A 16,925-nucleotide genomic window follows, 5' to 3' on the forward strand; every position below is an offset into this window, starting at 1 on the left:
GATATTTTGAGGATAGGAGTGATTAGTGCATGTTTAAGAGATGAGGGAAGTATTCTGTTGCCGAGGCACAGATTCATGATAAATATTAATGCATCATGCTGCACTTTATATTTTCAATATATTAAAGGGACATAATATGCTAATTCACTTAAAAGTGATGCAGTATAACTGTGAAAAGCTAACAAGAAAATATCCCCTGACATCTCTATGTAAAAAAGGAAGATATTTTACCTCAAAATGTCTTCAGCTCACCAGAGTAAGTGCTGTGTAAACAGTTACACTTCAGCTGCTGTTCAGTTGCAAATGGAAAAAAATAAAAAATCAGCCAATCAGCATTGCTCAGGTAATGCCTTTGCTGTGATCTCATGATTAGGGTTGCCACCCGTCCCTTAAAATACAGAACACTTATATGTTACACATGCTGCAGGGTGTGCAGGGAGGAATATGAATAGTGCTGTCCAGAAACACAATACATGTTCCTCCCTGCATACCCTGCAGCGTGTGTAACTCATAAGTGTTCAGGAAAACATGGTGGAGGTGGCAACCCTACTCATGATATATCATATAACTTACTTATTAAAATACCATGACTGTGCCAGATACATGCTCCCTATCAAGTCCTGGGTCTAGCATCCTGATTGGCTTACAGTGACTCTGACACTGACTCTCTTTACAGTGGGGTGTGAATACTAGGACATTTTGAGGTAAAATCTCTTGCTTTTTTACAGCTATGCTTCATCACTTCCATGTGCTTCAACATTTGGGTATCATGTTTCTTTAAGTTTTCTGTTATCAATATTACTTATGCACAGAGAACTATGAGTATGAAAAGCTCTTCACCTTCATATAAGATATTCGCGGACACAGCACAGTATCTACCCCTAGATGGCGCAAAGCCCTCTCCAGTCACGCTCCATCCCTACGGGACAAGCTTCGTTCCAAGATTCCCCGAACACAAGCTGTGCCCCCTAACGAATAAGCAACTCATGCAAACCACGCCCACTAAATATACTAGTAAGAGAATATTAGCATACAAGACACGCCCAGTAACTTATCAGCATATAAAGCCACACCCCTCGGTAACAAAGCCTCTCCCCTCTAACATATTGGCCAACGCTATTAGCATACAAGCCACGCCTTATTAACGTACTGTGCGCACAGCTGATTAACATAAACCACGCCCACTAACACACAAGCCACCGCCTCTTTCTTTTCCTCTCCTGCTCCTGCTGCGTCCCATAGACAGGGAACATGAAACTGGAGCCCATAGGGAGCTGACAGCGGGCATCGGCTCCTTCCCATCTCCCTGAGACTCGTGGGTGAGTGTGACCTGCTCTGTGTGACCCTGCTCTCTGGATATAAGAAGGAAATCACTGGTGCGTGGGCAGCACATCCCGATTCTGCATAGTTATCCCTGCCCGATGTGTTGTATCCAGCTCCGCTTGCTGTAACTCTCTCCCCACTCAGAGGCACAGGGGGTGGGCATCCTCAGCAGGATGTTATTGCCACTCACTGGCTGAGATTTCTTGTCTTCCCTTTCCAGGCAGCGCAAGGATTCTAGCGGGTTAAAAAAAATAACAACCCTCAGCCAGCACAAGATCAGCTGGGATCACAAAACCTCAGACATCTGGGATCACTGCTGGGCTATTTCCATTGACTTATAAAGTTTTCCTAAAGAATATTGTGTAGAAGACAAGATGACCTCAGTGTGTACCCTGGCAGCAGGATGCCTTCTTTTGTGCTTGTGCACAGCATCTGCAGGTAAACCAAGGGGTGGCACATTCAACCCATGTAGCATAAATTGTGTACAAGAAAAAAGTTCATTCATCATATCCATTGTGTATATTATGTCATTTTATATATATATATATATATATATATATATATATATATATATATATATATATATATATATATATATATATATATATATATAATAAACTGTATTTATTTGTATGACTGTATATGGACAAGCAAGACATTAGAATTGCTATAAATTAACTTGACAAGTACTGTACATGTATTCTCTTGATTGTTATACTATAATGAGATATATATATATATATATCTCCCAATAAATGTACTCTCTGGATTTAAACCACAGCAAACTTTAATGTGTGATGTTTAGGGGTGAATGGAAGGGGTAAATGCCCCGAAAAAGTCACACATTAAAGGTTGCTGTAGTTTAAATCCAGAGAGTACATTTATTGGGAGATATATATATATATATATATACTAGTCAAGGGGGTAAAATGTATAAGCCCACAGGGAAGTTATCGGTAGAATATTAAATATATGAAAAATCAATATTGTTTTTTACTTGTTTGCATTGGGCTAGTAGTGACAATTTCTAATATAGTATTTATAAAAATGACTTTTCTCTGAGTTGTCTTGCTAGTCAGGGACTAGTGGATATTTGTATTCCTGAGTATATCTGTGTGCATGTATTTTTGTGTAATTCTATATATTTTATGATTGTACAGCTAAAACAAAAAAAAAGTTTATGGAAAAAACAAAATGGTAAAGTATTTCATATTCTATATAGCTGCAGATTTGTACAAGAAAGTTAAAATTACAGAAGTGTTTGAGAAACCTTTGAGAATAATTATTACTATGTTATGCCTATGCAGATTATAGTTTAGTGCAGTGAACTACAGCAGTGGATGAAACAGGCAATATCCTGCTTAAAGAAAATAGTGTGCTGTTTTATTTTTTAGATGTTTATGCCTGCACTGTTTTACATTGTATGTAGCTGTCTATTTGTGTATAAACAAATGTATAATGCTTTAGAATGAAGTGATACAGCTTCAGTTTAAAGAAATGTGTATACTACAGTCTAACTGCAATCCGTATAAAAAATCTCGTAACAAGTCCTCGGGGATTGCTCTTTTGCAGGTAATTCCCTTGCCAGTAGAATGCTGATACACAGTTGGACAGGTTTCATGTGTTCTCCTTAAACTATTTGTTCTAATGAAATGCTCATGAAACTCAGCATCAGACTGTAAATGGGCAAATGTTTTATTTTCTTACGCCATTTATGATTAAATAAATCCACTTCCCCTGCTGTAGCAACCTGCTGCCTCACCTGTTTCTAATAAAACTGAGGGTCTTATAGTTTATATACCTATGTCTGTTTAATATCATATACGGCGCAACCATCTCTGTTTTTCTTTTGTTTAGCATAGCTGCGCACAGCTGTTTCTAACTATGATTGTCATCAATATTCTACGTATAATGCGCCTCTCTGTGAGATGTAATATGTGACATGCCACATTTAGAGATGAGATTAATACTCAGAACTCAATGTGAAACAAGATCTGACAATTCTCTGATTTGTATGTTGTTTAATGAAGCCTATACATCTGTTAAATTAGTTACATGTGCACATTTAAAGTGGCTTAAAGGGACAGTCTACACCAGAAGTGTTATTGTTTAACCCCTTGAGTGCTAACGACGGCTCAGAGCCGTAGCTAGCACTAACCCACCTTAAGGGAAATCTGGGGGCTCCCACCTACTACCACCCCGGCGATCTGGCCTGAATATTGAGAGGCATTGCCGGGGCTTCACATTTCGTGCAGTGACGTCATGCGCAATGACATGATGACGTCACTGCGCAACTTTATTTATAATTAACAATGGACAATATAGGGAGATGGGGGCATGCTGCTTAGATGCCAGTATCTCAGGCATCTAAGCTGCTACAGACCCCCAAGACCCACCGTTTGAAAAGGATCTGGAAAGAAAAGTAAAAGTGTAAAAAAGCTAGAGCTAGCTGCTGATTGGAGGCTGCACATATATGCCTTTTATCATTGGCTCACCCAATATGTTCAGCTAGCTCCCAGTAGTGCATTGCTGCTGCTTCAACAAAGGATACCAAGAAAATGAAGCAAACATGATAACAGAAGTGAATTGGAAAGTTGTTTAAAATTGTATGCTCTGTTTGAATCATGAAAGAAAAAATGTGGGTTTCATGTCTCTGCTTTAGCATTTTTAAAGGGGCAGTAAATACCTTGAGGTTTGTACATAAAATGTTTAGTTATGCATAATAAAAACATCTTTGCAACATACTTTCATTATTTATTATGCCCCCCTTTCATATAATTTAGCTCTGAAAATTGAGCAATTTCTAATTCCCAGAACTCTTCCAGACTTTCTATTTTATATACATGTTTCTAATTGGCTTTATTAGATAACAACTGCTAAACAATTCACAAGCAGGGCTAGCCTTGACGTCTGTGGGCTAAAGCCCAGATTGGCTCCACAAAATAATAAGGCAAATGGTCGGTGTTGCTTGGCTATTGATAAATAATTACAGTAAAAAGGATCTTAATTTGTTTTAAAAACACTAAGACTTGGCTGGTATATTATTTTATAGCAACACAACAGAAATGTCTTGTAATTACAAAGTGGTTACTGTTCCTTTAAAGGACAAATATTTTGAACATATTTAGGTAGTGCTCTTCCAAGATTTTCTATCATCCATTTAATAGTTGTCAGTCACAGAACAAGTCATTGCTATATATTTTTTAATGAATATAGAATAAAGATTTCCACTTTTAACTCCCCAGTCAAGCTAATAGCTGTCGTATGATTATTTTTTTTTTTAATTTTTTTTTATGCACTTATGTTTTGAAGTTGTATTTATTTTTAAAGAATTGAATAGTTTGGGCTCCGTTTGTGCGCTTTTGCTTGGTCTATGTTATTTACTCATTTTGCTTTTGAAATTATAATTGATTTATAATGTTATTACCGCGATTTTCAGCTATGCAGCTGTGGCATTAATAATTCTAAAAAAAGATCTCTTATTTTATAAAACATGTAACTTCCAAATTATTTTTTATCTTGCAAACCAGTGTTTGATATTGTTGGAAATTAGTGGAACTGCACCATATAGAGTGGCGCTAATGTAAAAATTAAACTATATTTTCCAAATTACTTCAGTTCTCAAATTTTTGTTTTTGTTCTCTTGGTATTCTTTATTGGAGTAATCCTAGGTTGGCTCATAGTTGCTCAGGAGTGTGTGCACGTGCCTATAGCCACTCTATTGCAAACACTGCTGCTATAGAGTGCTAAAACATGAGCACTCTCTTGAGCCTACCTAGGTTAGTCTGTAATTTACTACACTTAGAGAATAAAGCAAATTTGATAAAATAAATAAATTGGAAAGTTTTTTTTAAAATTGCACACAAAATCGTGAAAGTTAAATTTTTTTACTTTAGTATCCCTTTAGGGGGCATTCTAATTAAAAAAAATTACATATTTATTTATTTTTGCCTTAATGACCCTAGATAACTGTGTGTAACCCACACAAATGCTTCTGGGTCCCTGCGGGGGTTAAACACAGTGAACTTTGGTCAGTAACGCATGTCATTGTTGTATCAGAATATCCCTTTAATTGCATCATTGTAGATTTCTGTAACAGATCACTCATTTTAGGTGCGGAATTATACTTGGTAACTTTTAAAGGGACACTGAGCCCAAATTTTTTCTTTAGTGATTCAGATAGAGCATGCAATTTTAGGCAACTTTCTAATTTACTCCTATTCTCAAATTTGCTTCATTCTCTTGGTATCTTTATTTGAAAAGCAAGAATAAGTTTAGATGCCGGCCCATTTTTGGTGAACAACCTGGGTTTTTCTTGCTGATTGGTGGATTAATTCACCCACCAATAAACAAGTGCTGTCCAGTGGTCTGAACCAAAAATTGGCTGGCTCCTTAGCTTAGATGCCTTCTTTTTCAAATAAAGATAGCAAGAGAACAAAGAAAAATGTATAATGGGAGTAAATTAGAAAGTTGCTTAAAACTGCGTGCTCTATCTGAATCACAAAAGAAAAATATTTGGGTTCAGTGTCCCTTTAACTTTAGCAGTGAATGTTATTGTCATGTTGCTTTGAGACCAATTGTATTGTGACTTTGCTTAGCAAATACATCTACAGCATCTATTTATCTATCTAGATCGCCTTTCCCTGAGTTCTGAATGTGTTGAAAATCGTTATGCCATATGCAGAGTGATTGCTGTAGATAATCTAGGACCGTGGTGTGTACTGGGCATATCCTTTTTTGTATACTTTATTTCTTGCCTATTAAAGATGTTCTCATTAGGCATGGGCAGAATTTAATTAACTGGCGTTTATTTACAAAATTAATGCCGACTATGGCCACAGGCTGCTGCATTTGGCTATTTTTGGTGACGGTTTTATGTGTATAATAATGCAGCACCCAAATATGTGTAAATCCAGATACTTGTGTGTTTGTACTATTAAATGAATAAATCCAGCACCAACAGTAGCCACAGCCGCTGCCTGCGACCATATCCGGCATATGCTTTTTAATGGTTGCACCACCCCGCTAATTTTATTGACCCCCAGTTAAAAAGTTTAGGTAAAAATAAGGTCAAATTATCTAATTATGTTTTCAATGTTTATTGCTCAAATTATAATTTAAATACATTTATGTTAATTTATGCAATTCATTTGTGTTTTGGATAGAACATTTTATAATAATTAGTATTAAAGGGATATTAAAGTCCAAATTAAATTTTCATGATTCAGATAGGGCATGTAATTTTAAACAACTTTCTAATTTACTTTAATCATCACATTTACTTTGTTCTCTTGTTGTTCTTAGTTAAAAGCTAAACCTAGGTAGGCTCATATGCTGATTTCTATGCCCTTGAAGGCCGTCTCTCATTTGAATGCATTTGACAGTTTTCACAGCTAGAGGGCGTTAGTTCATGTGTTTCATATAGATAACACTGTGCTCACGCACGTGAAGTTATTTAAGAGTCGGCACTAATTGCCTGAAATTCAAGTCTGTTAAAAGATCTGAGATAAGGAGGCAGAAGCTTAGATACAAGGTAATCACAGAGGTAAAAAGTACATTTCTATAACAGTGATGGTTATACAAAACTGGGGATTGCTAAATAAAGGGATTATTTTAATTTTTAAACAATAACATTTTTGGTGTTTACTATCCCTTTAAGTATTACACTGCCTCCACCCAGATACTTTATAATGCCACTCTGGCAACATTTTCTGTGGAGAACACTGATGTTGAATAACTAAATTCTGTCCATGCTGCCGATTTTTCATGTTCGACTGTAATAGTAAGACCCTGAGCTAATGACTATGATACCACAGGCGGTTACCACATAATACCTTATAATTTAGTATAGTGTGTGTTTTATTTTTAAACCACTTACTGCCTCTGAAATGTGTGTGCTGGTGAGCCAACTAACTGGCTCCCCCTAATGGATGAGTTGGCATTACATTTAGTCTTGTACATAAAATCCATAGGGTGTGATGTAATATTGCAGAGTCTTATTAATCTACTTTTATTATCAAATTTAATTTATTTGTATTTATTTTTTGCTTGGTATCCTTTGTTGAAATTTGCTCCTCTTCATGAGAGCTTACTAAGGTAGACTGCATGTGTGCTCAAGACGTGTACGCTCCAAAGCCTACCTCACTGTACTGTAATGGAAAGGAGATAATTTTCAGTCAATAAGATCTAGAGGAAGATGTATATTTTATAATGTAAGTTAGTTGGAAAGTTGTTGTTTCGTTTTTTTTTTTGTAATTGTACACTCCTTTTAAGAGTTTGTCCCTTTAAAGGGACACTCAATCAAAATTAAACTCTCATTATTCAGATAGAGCAGCCATTTTAAACAACTTTCCAATTTACTTCCATTAACAAAATGTGCACTGTATTTTTATATTTAAACTTTTTGAGTCACCAGCTCCTACTGAGCATGTGCAAGAATAAGTGTGTATACATTTGTGAATGGCTGTCACATGGTACGTGTATGCATTTGTGATTGGCTGATAGCTGTCACATGGTACGGGGGAGTGGAAAAGACATAACCTTTAAAATTGCCAAAAAAAAAAATGTACTACTCATTTGAAGTTCAGACTAAGTGCTATTGCATTGTCTTGTTATCTTGCATTTGTTGATTATATAAATCTACTGTGTTGATTGGTCCTTTTAAGTCGGGAAGATATGTGGACCTTAAAGGGATATGAAACCCCAACATTTTATTATGTGATTCAGACAGAGCATACCACTTAATAAAAATGTCCTATTTACTTATCAAATTTGCTTCGTTCCCACAATATTGTTTGTTGAAGAGATACCTAGGTAGGCATCTGGAAATAGTGATGCCATGGTCTTGCAAATGGATAACATCCTTGCATAACTGCTGCCATTTAAAGGGATATGTTTCATATCCCTTTAAATGGGTAGCATATCTATTCTTTATGCCTAAAACAAATTGTAACACTCTCTGTATGAAGCAGTGTGTGAGACATCCTGTATAGGTGTAACTAGATTTATTAAACTCTCCTCCTGTGACCTGCTTCTCCTGCCAACGTCTGTGCTGTGTTCCAGGCAACTGGCATCAGTAATCAGCCAAGATACAGTACTTGCTCTATGTCACTTTCCCTAATGTTCAGACTGTAGTACTCTGCAAACGTGACATTAAATGATAATAGATTCATTAAAAAGGGACAGCAAAGTCACAACTAAAGGGATAGTCTAGTCTATATGTAGCCACCAATCAGCAAGCGCTACCCAGGTGCTGAACCAAAAATGGGCTGGTTCCTAAGTGTACATTCCTGTTTTTCCAAATAAAGATACCAAGAGAACGAAGAAAAATAGAGAATGGGAGTAAATTAGAAAGTTGCTCTATCTGATTCATTAATGTTTTATTCTAGTCTATTCTTTTTAAACTAAATTTAATTAGAGCATGACATTTAAAACAACTTTCCAATTTGCCAATTTTGCTCAGTTCTTTTACTATCCTTTGTTAAAGATTAAAACTATATAAGCTCAGGAGCGTACACGTATTTGCAACTATGTATAGCATTGCAACAACATTTATAGCAAACACTGTGGCCATAGAATGCTAAAGACACGTGCACCTTCCTAAGCTCCTACAAGCCTACCTAGGTTTAGTCTTATCCAAATGATATACATAGAGAACAAAGAATATTTGGTGGGCTAAGCTTTTGCCTAAAGGGACACTGTACTGTAATTGTTTTCCCCTAATGTGTTATACCAGCTACAGAGTATTACATTTATTGGAAATTGTTCTTTGTGGTTTATTCTTGCAATTGAAATATCTGATTTTGCTAATTAAAACCACCACACATAATGAAAATTCTAGTACAAAAGTATTTTTTTTATTTTTTTTTGTGTATTGACATATGCGATAACATAAGCAGGTTTGATCATCCTGCAGGCTCGGTCCATTTGAATAGGCATGTTTTTACAAATGTGTGGTTTCAACGTGCAAAACCAGCTATTTCAAGTACAAAAATAAGACCAAAGGAGTAATTTACAATACATTTAAAGGGACACTAAACCCAGATTTTTTTTTTTTTATTTCATGATTCAGATAGAGCATGCAATTTTAAGCTACTTTCTAATTTATTCCTATTCTCAAGTTTTCTTTTTTCTGCTATCTTTATTTAAAAAGCAGGAATGTGATGCATAGGAGCCGTCCCATTTTTTGGTTGAGAACCTGGGTTATGCTTGCTTATTGGTGGGTAAATGTCAGCCTCCAATAAGCAAGCGCTATCCATGGTGCTAAACCTAAAATGGGCTGGCTGCTAAGATTTACATTGCTGCTTTTCAAATAAAGATGGCAAGAGAACGAAGAAAATGTGATTATAGGAGTAAATTAGAAAGTTGCTTAAAATGTCATGCTCTATCTGAATCATGAAAGAAAACAATTGGGGTTCAGTGTCCCTTTTAATAATCTGCATTCATTGACAAACAAAGGGAGAAACAAATTTAGAGTTAGTGTCCCTGTAATTGATGGTCTAGAGTATGCTAATCTATAAAGAAATGTAATACCTTTTTAAAAAGACCATAAAAACATCTCTATTTTTATATATAATATTTTGTTATAAATAGTAAAACAAGCTTGCAGTATACTTTCTTTATTTTGCCCTGTTTGTAATTTAGCGCTAAGAATTTTGGCTTTTGTAATTCTCTGAGATGAAAAAGCTCCCTGCAAACTAATCAAGGCTAACACTGCTACATATCCGTCCCTAGCTAGCTTTAGCTGATGACAACTGCAGAACTAATCACTTTATAAAAACATAATGACCATGTCTAGCTTTTTCATCTGGTCTCAAGCCTGGATTGACGTCTCAAAATGAGGCAAATGGTGGTGGGTGGTGGGGTTTGGTTGTTGAAAAACAGTTGCAGGAAACAAGAGGATTGTTTTAAAAACATTTAGACTTGGCTGACCTGTTATTCTATAGCAACACAACAGAGATGTCTTGTAATTACCAGGCATTTACTGCCCCTTTAATACTGTTAATACTATGTATGTCATTGAATTTCCCAGCTCTGTTTAGTTTTTCCATTGCAGATTTGTCTGCTGGATTTTACTCACTGACCTTTTTTACTTCCTTAAATAGGACAACCAAATATATCTGTAGAATCTCAATGACCCATTTTTAGTTTTATTGTGGTCATTTAAATGTTTTTTTTCCATTACCTAAATATGTATATGAAGTAGTGTAAAGAACGTAGTGTTCAGATAGGTAACCTTATTAAATAACTTCTGTAATGTTTTGTTGTTAAAAACAAGTTGTCTTCTGTGTTGGCAGAGGAAACCACATGCAGTCCGTTTAAAGGGATACTGAACCTACATTCTTTCTTACAATTTGTTTCTATTATCTAATTTGTTTTGTTCTCTTGATATCCTTTGTTGAAAGAAATACCTAGGTAGACTCGGGAGCTGCTGATTAGTGGCTGCACATATATGCCTCATGTTATCGGCTTGCCCAATGCATTCAGCTAGCTCCCAGTAGTGTATTGCTGCTTCATCAACAAAGAATACCAAGAGAATGAAGCAAATTAGATAATAGAAGTAAATTGGAAAGTTGTTTAAATTTGCATTTTCTATCTGAATCATGCAAGAATGAAATGATAAAAATGAAAACAGGCCGACAAATACAATTACTTCAAACAAAGTTCCTCAAAAGGAAGAGCAAGAAACGCATCATAGCATAATACTGTGTAAATCTTCACTCCCCAGATGGAAGGCAGACCCAGAATACTCGCGTGCAATTTCAGTCCGAGGACTGGATTCTGATTTGCTTATCAGTTTAAGAAGAAGGCAGCTACGTTATAGTGGGGGGAGTTCGGCATCCATATTGACCGGGTATTAGAGTAGTTAGCGCCGCTGATTAGGACAGAAGCAAGGCGGCAAGGGAGGAGGGGTATAGTGTAGGCGGACCTCCGTTTCTTAATTTACTATATAAAAACCTGTTACACTAAGTGTTGAATGTCCCTTTAAAGCAAATGTACAATTTATTAAAAACAAAAGCCAAAGTTCTTTTAGATCACTAAGGGTAACAGGTACAAACATACAAGGACACTATGCGTGTGATCGTCCGTTGTTACAGACCGCATGAAGCTCCACACCGTATCTGTAGTCTTTCTGTACCGGACAAGTACCCCGAGTCCTTGTGTCCAATTTGAACAATGCTTAAAGGGACACTAAACCCACATTTTTCTTTCATGATTCAGATAGAGCATGCAATTTTAAGCAACTTTCTAATTTACTCCTATTATCAATTTTTCTCTGTTCTCTTGCTATCTTTTATTTAAAAAACAGGAATTTAAAGCCCCCCATTCAGCCCACCAATAAGCAAGTGTAACCTAGGTTCTGAACCAAAAATGGGCCGTCTCCTAAGCTTTAAATTCCTGCTTTATAAATAAAGATAGCAAAGGAACAAAAAAATTGATAACAGGAGTAAATTAGAATGTTGCTTAAAATTGTATGCTCTATCTGAATCATAAAATAAACAAATTTGTGTTTAATATCCCTTTTAAATGACTCCAACGATCGTTTCACCAGAAATTTGTTTAAAATTGCATGCTCTATCTAAATCATGAAAGAAAAAAATTGGGTTTCATAAACCCCAAAATTTTCTTTTATGATTCAGATAGAGCATACAACTTTCCAATTTAATTCTATTATCAAATTTGTTTGAAGGGACAGCATTGCACTACTGACAGGAAGCTGAAAATATCTATTTAGCCAATCACAAGAGACAAATGTGTGCAGGCACCAATTAGCAGCAGCTCCCACTCGTGTATGATATGTGCGTATTCATTTTTTAACAAGGGATACTAAGAGAACGAAGCACATTTGAAAACAGAAGTTAACTTTAAAGTGTCTTAGAATGACCGGCTCTATCTGAATCATGCTAGTTTAATTTTGACTTTCCTATCCCTTTAAGGGAAATTTGCAATTAGTAATAAAAAGTTATGGATGATAAAAATAAAAGGCACACCCCTACATCAAAGCAAACTGAGACAAAGTTTTCTGCCATGTGACAAACTGGCATTTTATACCATTTTGCGGTTACACAACAGATATAATGAAGGGGAAAAAATCAAATGTCTTGACTCACAGTATTACAGGAAGTATCAACAGAGGAAACTATTTTTATAATGATAAAAAAAATATAAATTGCTCTCTTTAGTCCCTTTCTTTACATTGGTGTTTATTTTGCAGTCTGATTTATGAGGATATCTTGGTGGTAACTGAACAAGGAAAGGGAAAACAGCTGCAAGTCTTCAGGTGTCAGTGCAAAGGGTTTGTAGGTCCGTTCTGCCAGCTGTCCTGATTACACTAAATCCCAGGCAGTCCGAGGAGAGAGGAAAGCTCTGGCCCTTACGGCTTCCACCAGGGCAGCCAAGATCCGAGGATGTGAACATTGCTTTGTTTTCTTCTGATAAGATTCCCCCGCCCCATCTTTTTTGTCATAGCTCTGTACTGATTTATGTTCTATTTAAAGGGATATGAAGCACCAACATTTTCTTTTGTTATTGGCAGAATATACCATTTTAAAAAAAGGTTTCCAAATTACTTATATCATCAAATTTGCTTTGTTCCCATGATATTGTGTGTTGAAGAGATGCCTAGGTAGGCATCGGGTGCACTGGCATCTAGTGCTATTGCAAATGAATAACATTCTTGCAAAGCTGCCTCCAATATATTGCTCCAGAAATTGGTCAGCTCCTAAGCAAACTTCCCTGCTGTTCAACAAGAGATACCAAAAGAACAAAGAACATTTGATAATGGAAATTTAAAGGGACGGTCTAGTCAAAATTAAACTTTCATGATTCAAATGGAGCAGCAACTTTCTAATTTACTCCTATTATCAAGTTGTCTTCGTTCTCATGGTATCTTTATTTGAATGTAATAGGAGCTGGACCATTTTTAGTTCAGCACCTGAGTAGCGCTTGCTGATTGGTGTCTAAATGTAGCCACCAACCAGCAAGCACAACCCAGGTGCTGAACAAAAAATTGGCCAGCTCCTAATATTACATTCTTGCTTTTTCAAATAAAGATACTAAGAGAACGAAGACAATTTGATAATAGGAGTAAATTAGAAAGTTGCTTAAAATTGCATGCTCTATCTGAATCATGAACGTTTAATTTTGACTTGACTATCCCTTTAATTAGAAAGTTGTTTAAATTGCATGCTCTATCTGAATTATGAAAGAAAAACATTGGGTTTCATGTCCCTTTAAACAAAAGCAAAAAATAACATATTCTTCTAATTTGTATGATATCCTTAGAAGCCAACCTTTATTTAATTAGAGGAATTGACTTTTTCTATGTGATTGCTTTTAGAAAGGGGATTGCTAGTCCGGCTTTAAAATAGACATAAATCCCTTTAAGATTGTTATATAAAATGTTTACAGGGACATGAAACCCCAAATTTTTTTTCTCTCATGATTCAGTTAGAACGTACAATATGAATCAACTTTGCCAATTTTTACTTTTTATAAAATTTGCTTCATTCTCTTTGTATCTTTTATTGAAGGAGCAGCAATGCCGTACTGGGAGCTAGCTGAGCACATCCGGTGAGGGAAAAACAAGAGGCTTACCAAATAGTGAAGCAAATTCGATAATGAAAGTAAATTCAAAATTTGTTTCAAATTGCATTCTCTAGCTGAATCATGAAAGTTTCATTTTGACTTTACTGTCCCTTTTAATTGTGTAGTAGGATACTTGTATTGATTGTTTCCTGCTTTTCCTGTAATTTAAAGGCACATTTTTAAACTTTCATAATTCAGATAGAGTGTACAATTACTTCTATCAAATTTGCTTTGTTCTCTTTGTATCATCAGGGCCGCCACTAGAAATTTTGGGGCCCCTGACTTAACCATTGACCAGGGCCCCCCCCCCCCTTTGACATGTGCAATTTTTGACCAGGTGACTAAAACGTATATGCACTTTATTCTTAAGTGTCTATTTAAACTTGGAAATGTTGTGAAGGTAGTAACATACAGACACACTCATACACTGAAACACACACACACACTCACACATAAGGATTCACATATAGACACTCTAGCAGACGCAAAGAAACACACAAACACACTCAGACACAGACACTCAAACAGACACTCAGCACTTGATTACATTGACCTGACAAGTAATGAGGTAGACTACAGTTTTGTAAAAACAAAAAAGGAGATTTAGAAAACAAAATATGGAGTTCTGATTATCTTTTTGTAAAGGAAGATGCCAACTAAATGATGCCAACAGCATGCAGTGACTGAAAGGAAGGGCCCTGAACTGCCCAAACAATAATTTAAAGGTTAAATGGTAGATTGGTGACTTCCATAAAGGTCTCATTAGCCTCAAAGTCTGTAGAAAGATGTGAATAATCAGTAGTAAGGTCAAAATGTCCTAAAAAGGAACAGACAATGGACACACACAGACAAACTCAAACTTGCACATAAACCCAAGGAAACAATGACAGAGACAGCCTCAGAAAACACATAAAGACGTGCACACAGAGAGACACCCACAGAAAACACACAAAGACACACACACAGAGAGACAACCACATAAAACACAGAAAGACATACATACACACACCCTCACAGAGACAGCCACAGAAAACACAGACATACATAAATACACACACACCTTTACAGAGACATCCACAGAAAACAGATATACACACCCACCCTCACAGAGGCATCCAGAGAAAATACACAAAGGCAAACATACACACACCCTCACAGAGACCCCCATAGAAAAAGCTCAAAGGCATATGCACACACCCTTACAGACTTCCACAGAAAATGCACAAAGACATACACACCCACCCTCACAGAGAGACCCACAGAAAAAAATACATGCACACTCATAGACACAAACCAAAGCACAAAGACATAAACACAGACACCCACAGAAACACTTACAGGAGGAAACATTTATGCACCTTGCATCCCCTAAATCAACAGTGTGTGACATGCATGATAAATAAAATTGCAGAAATTAAGAGAACACTTTTTAAAGTATCATATTTGTAAATGTGTAAACAAAAATAATTTTGTGAATTCAAAATTGTACATTAATGATCTGGGTAGATGGCTAGATGAAGAAAAGTACTTTTAAAAGGTTGACATATGTTTGTTTGTTTTTTCCCAACCAAGAGCACCACTTCAAATATAGTGTACAAATGTTCCCATCTGTCAGCTGTACTTATGTATTTTGAAAATGCTGTACTCTATATGGTCTTGGTGGAACCATAAGCTGTGGTACTCATACCATTAGATCTGGTTTAATGCAGGATTTAGGCTTGTTGGTATGTATTTCAAAATTAAGTCAGCTGTAGTGTAAACTGAACAGTGTTAAGTTAACCTGTCTCATTTCAAACACTAAGCAATCTTAGTCTGAGAGTAACATTTTATGCAGATGTAAAACTCTTAGATAAAATGCCTCCTTGCATCTGGAAAGTCCTTGCATAAAGGGGAAGTAAACTGGAATGTAATGAAAATATATATAGTAATAAAAAAACTAATATCTGCCAAAAGCCATTTCTACATGGCTTTAAATATAGAATATATTTCTACAGCATTGTCAAATAATCATAAATACACTGCTACATATTGCTATAAAATGTGTTTTTAAGGACCCCTGGCCCCACCATACAACTACTACCACACTGAAGTTACAATCCGAAATTGCACAAAGAAATAAAAAACATTTGCTAAGTAAGTCCTACCTCCTCTGCAAATTAAAGTGATCTGCTGTCTGACTCAGGCACACACTGTACAAACAAAGTGCCTAATCTGTCTCACACTGTGCATAGTGGTTTAGTGCACACTCAAAAATCCTCTCAAATACTAATACTTTACTCCTTGTAATAACATTTGCCATGCTCAGTTAGCACTCTGCTGTAGTACCCACTGGTGGCTGCCAAAATTTAAAAAAAAAAAAAAAAAAATTTTTTTTTTTTTTTTTTTTTTTTAGTTCTTGCCTCATGGGGCCCCCTGGCCCTTTGGGCCCCTGACAGGAGTCACCCCTGTCACCCCCTGATGGCGGCCCTGTGTATCATACCTAGGTATGCTCATGTGTGCAAGTGTGCAAGTACTATATGGTAGCAATATTTTCAACAATGGATACCGCTGGTTTTCAAACCTGTACTCAGGCTTCCCTAACAGGGCAGATTTTTAGGATTACCTTGGGTGAGAGCAGTAAAATAACCATGGTTACTAATCAGCTGATTATTTCACCTGTGCTCTAGTTCAGATATCCACAAAATCTTGCCAGTTAGGGAGATCTGAGGAGAGGTTTGAAAACCAGTAAGAGATAACAACATTTTTTGTAACATTGTTATAACCACTTCTGCCACATTGTGCTCAGGGCACATTCACGCTCTTTCAACCTACCTAGGTATGCTCTTTGATAAAGGATACCTAGGAAATTAAGTTAATTTGATAATAGAATTAAATTGAAAAGTTGCTGCATGCCATATCTAAACCACTTCATGTCCTCTTAAAGGGATTTAAAGGGACATAAAAAACATATTTTTTTCTTTTTTTGTGATTAAGATAGAAGATAAAATTTTAAACAACTTTCCAGTTTACTTCTA

At 36.1% G+C, this 16,925-nt stretch overlaps 1 protein-coding gene across 1 annotated transcript in view; it reads left to right on the forward strand.

Moving 5' to 3' along the window:
* Positions 1–1,230: 1,230 nt before the first annotated feature.
* TGFBR3 (transforming growth factor beta receptor 3) overlaps positions 1,231–16,925 on the forward strand; it is a 322,664-nt gene continuing 306,969 nt past the window's right edge. Inside the window, exons 1-2 of the mRNA XM_053694009.1 lie at positions 1,231–1,319; positions 1,544–1,761. Of these exons, the coding sequence (XP_053549984.1) occupies positions 1,698–1,761 (64 nt within the window). The 5' untranslated portion in view covers positions 1,231–1,319; positions 1,544–1,697. The remainder of the gene's footprint in view (positions 1,320–1,543; positions 1,762–16,925) is intronic.

This window comes from Bombina bombina, chromosome 10 (assembly GCF_027579735.1).
Source record: "Bombina bombina isolate aBomBom1 chromosome 10, aBomBom1.pri, whole genome shotgun sequence".
Taxonomy (NCBI): domain Eukaryota; kingdom Metazoa; phylum Chordata; class Amphibia; order Anura; family Bombinatoridae; genus Bombina; species Bombina bombina.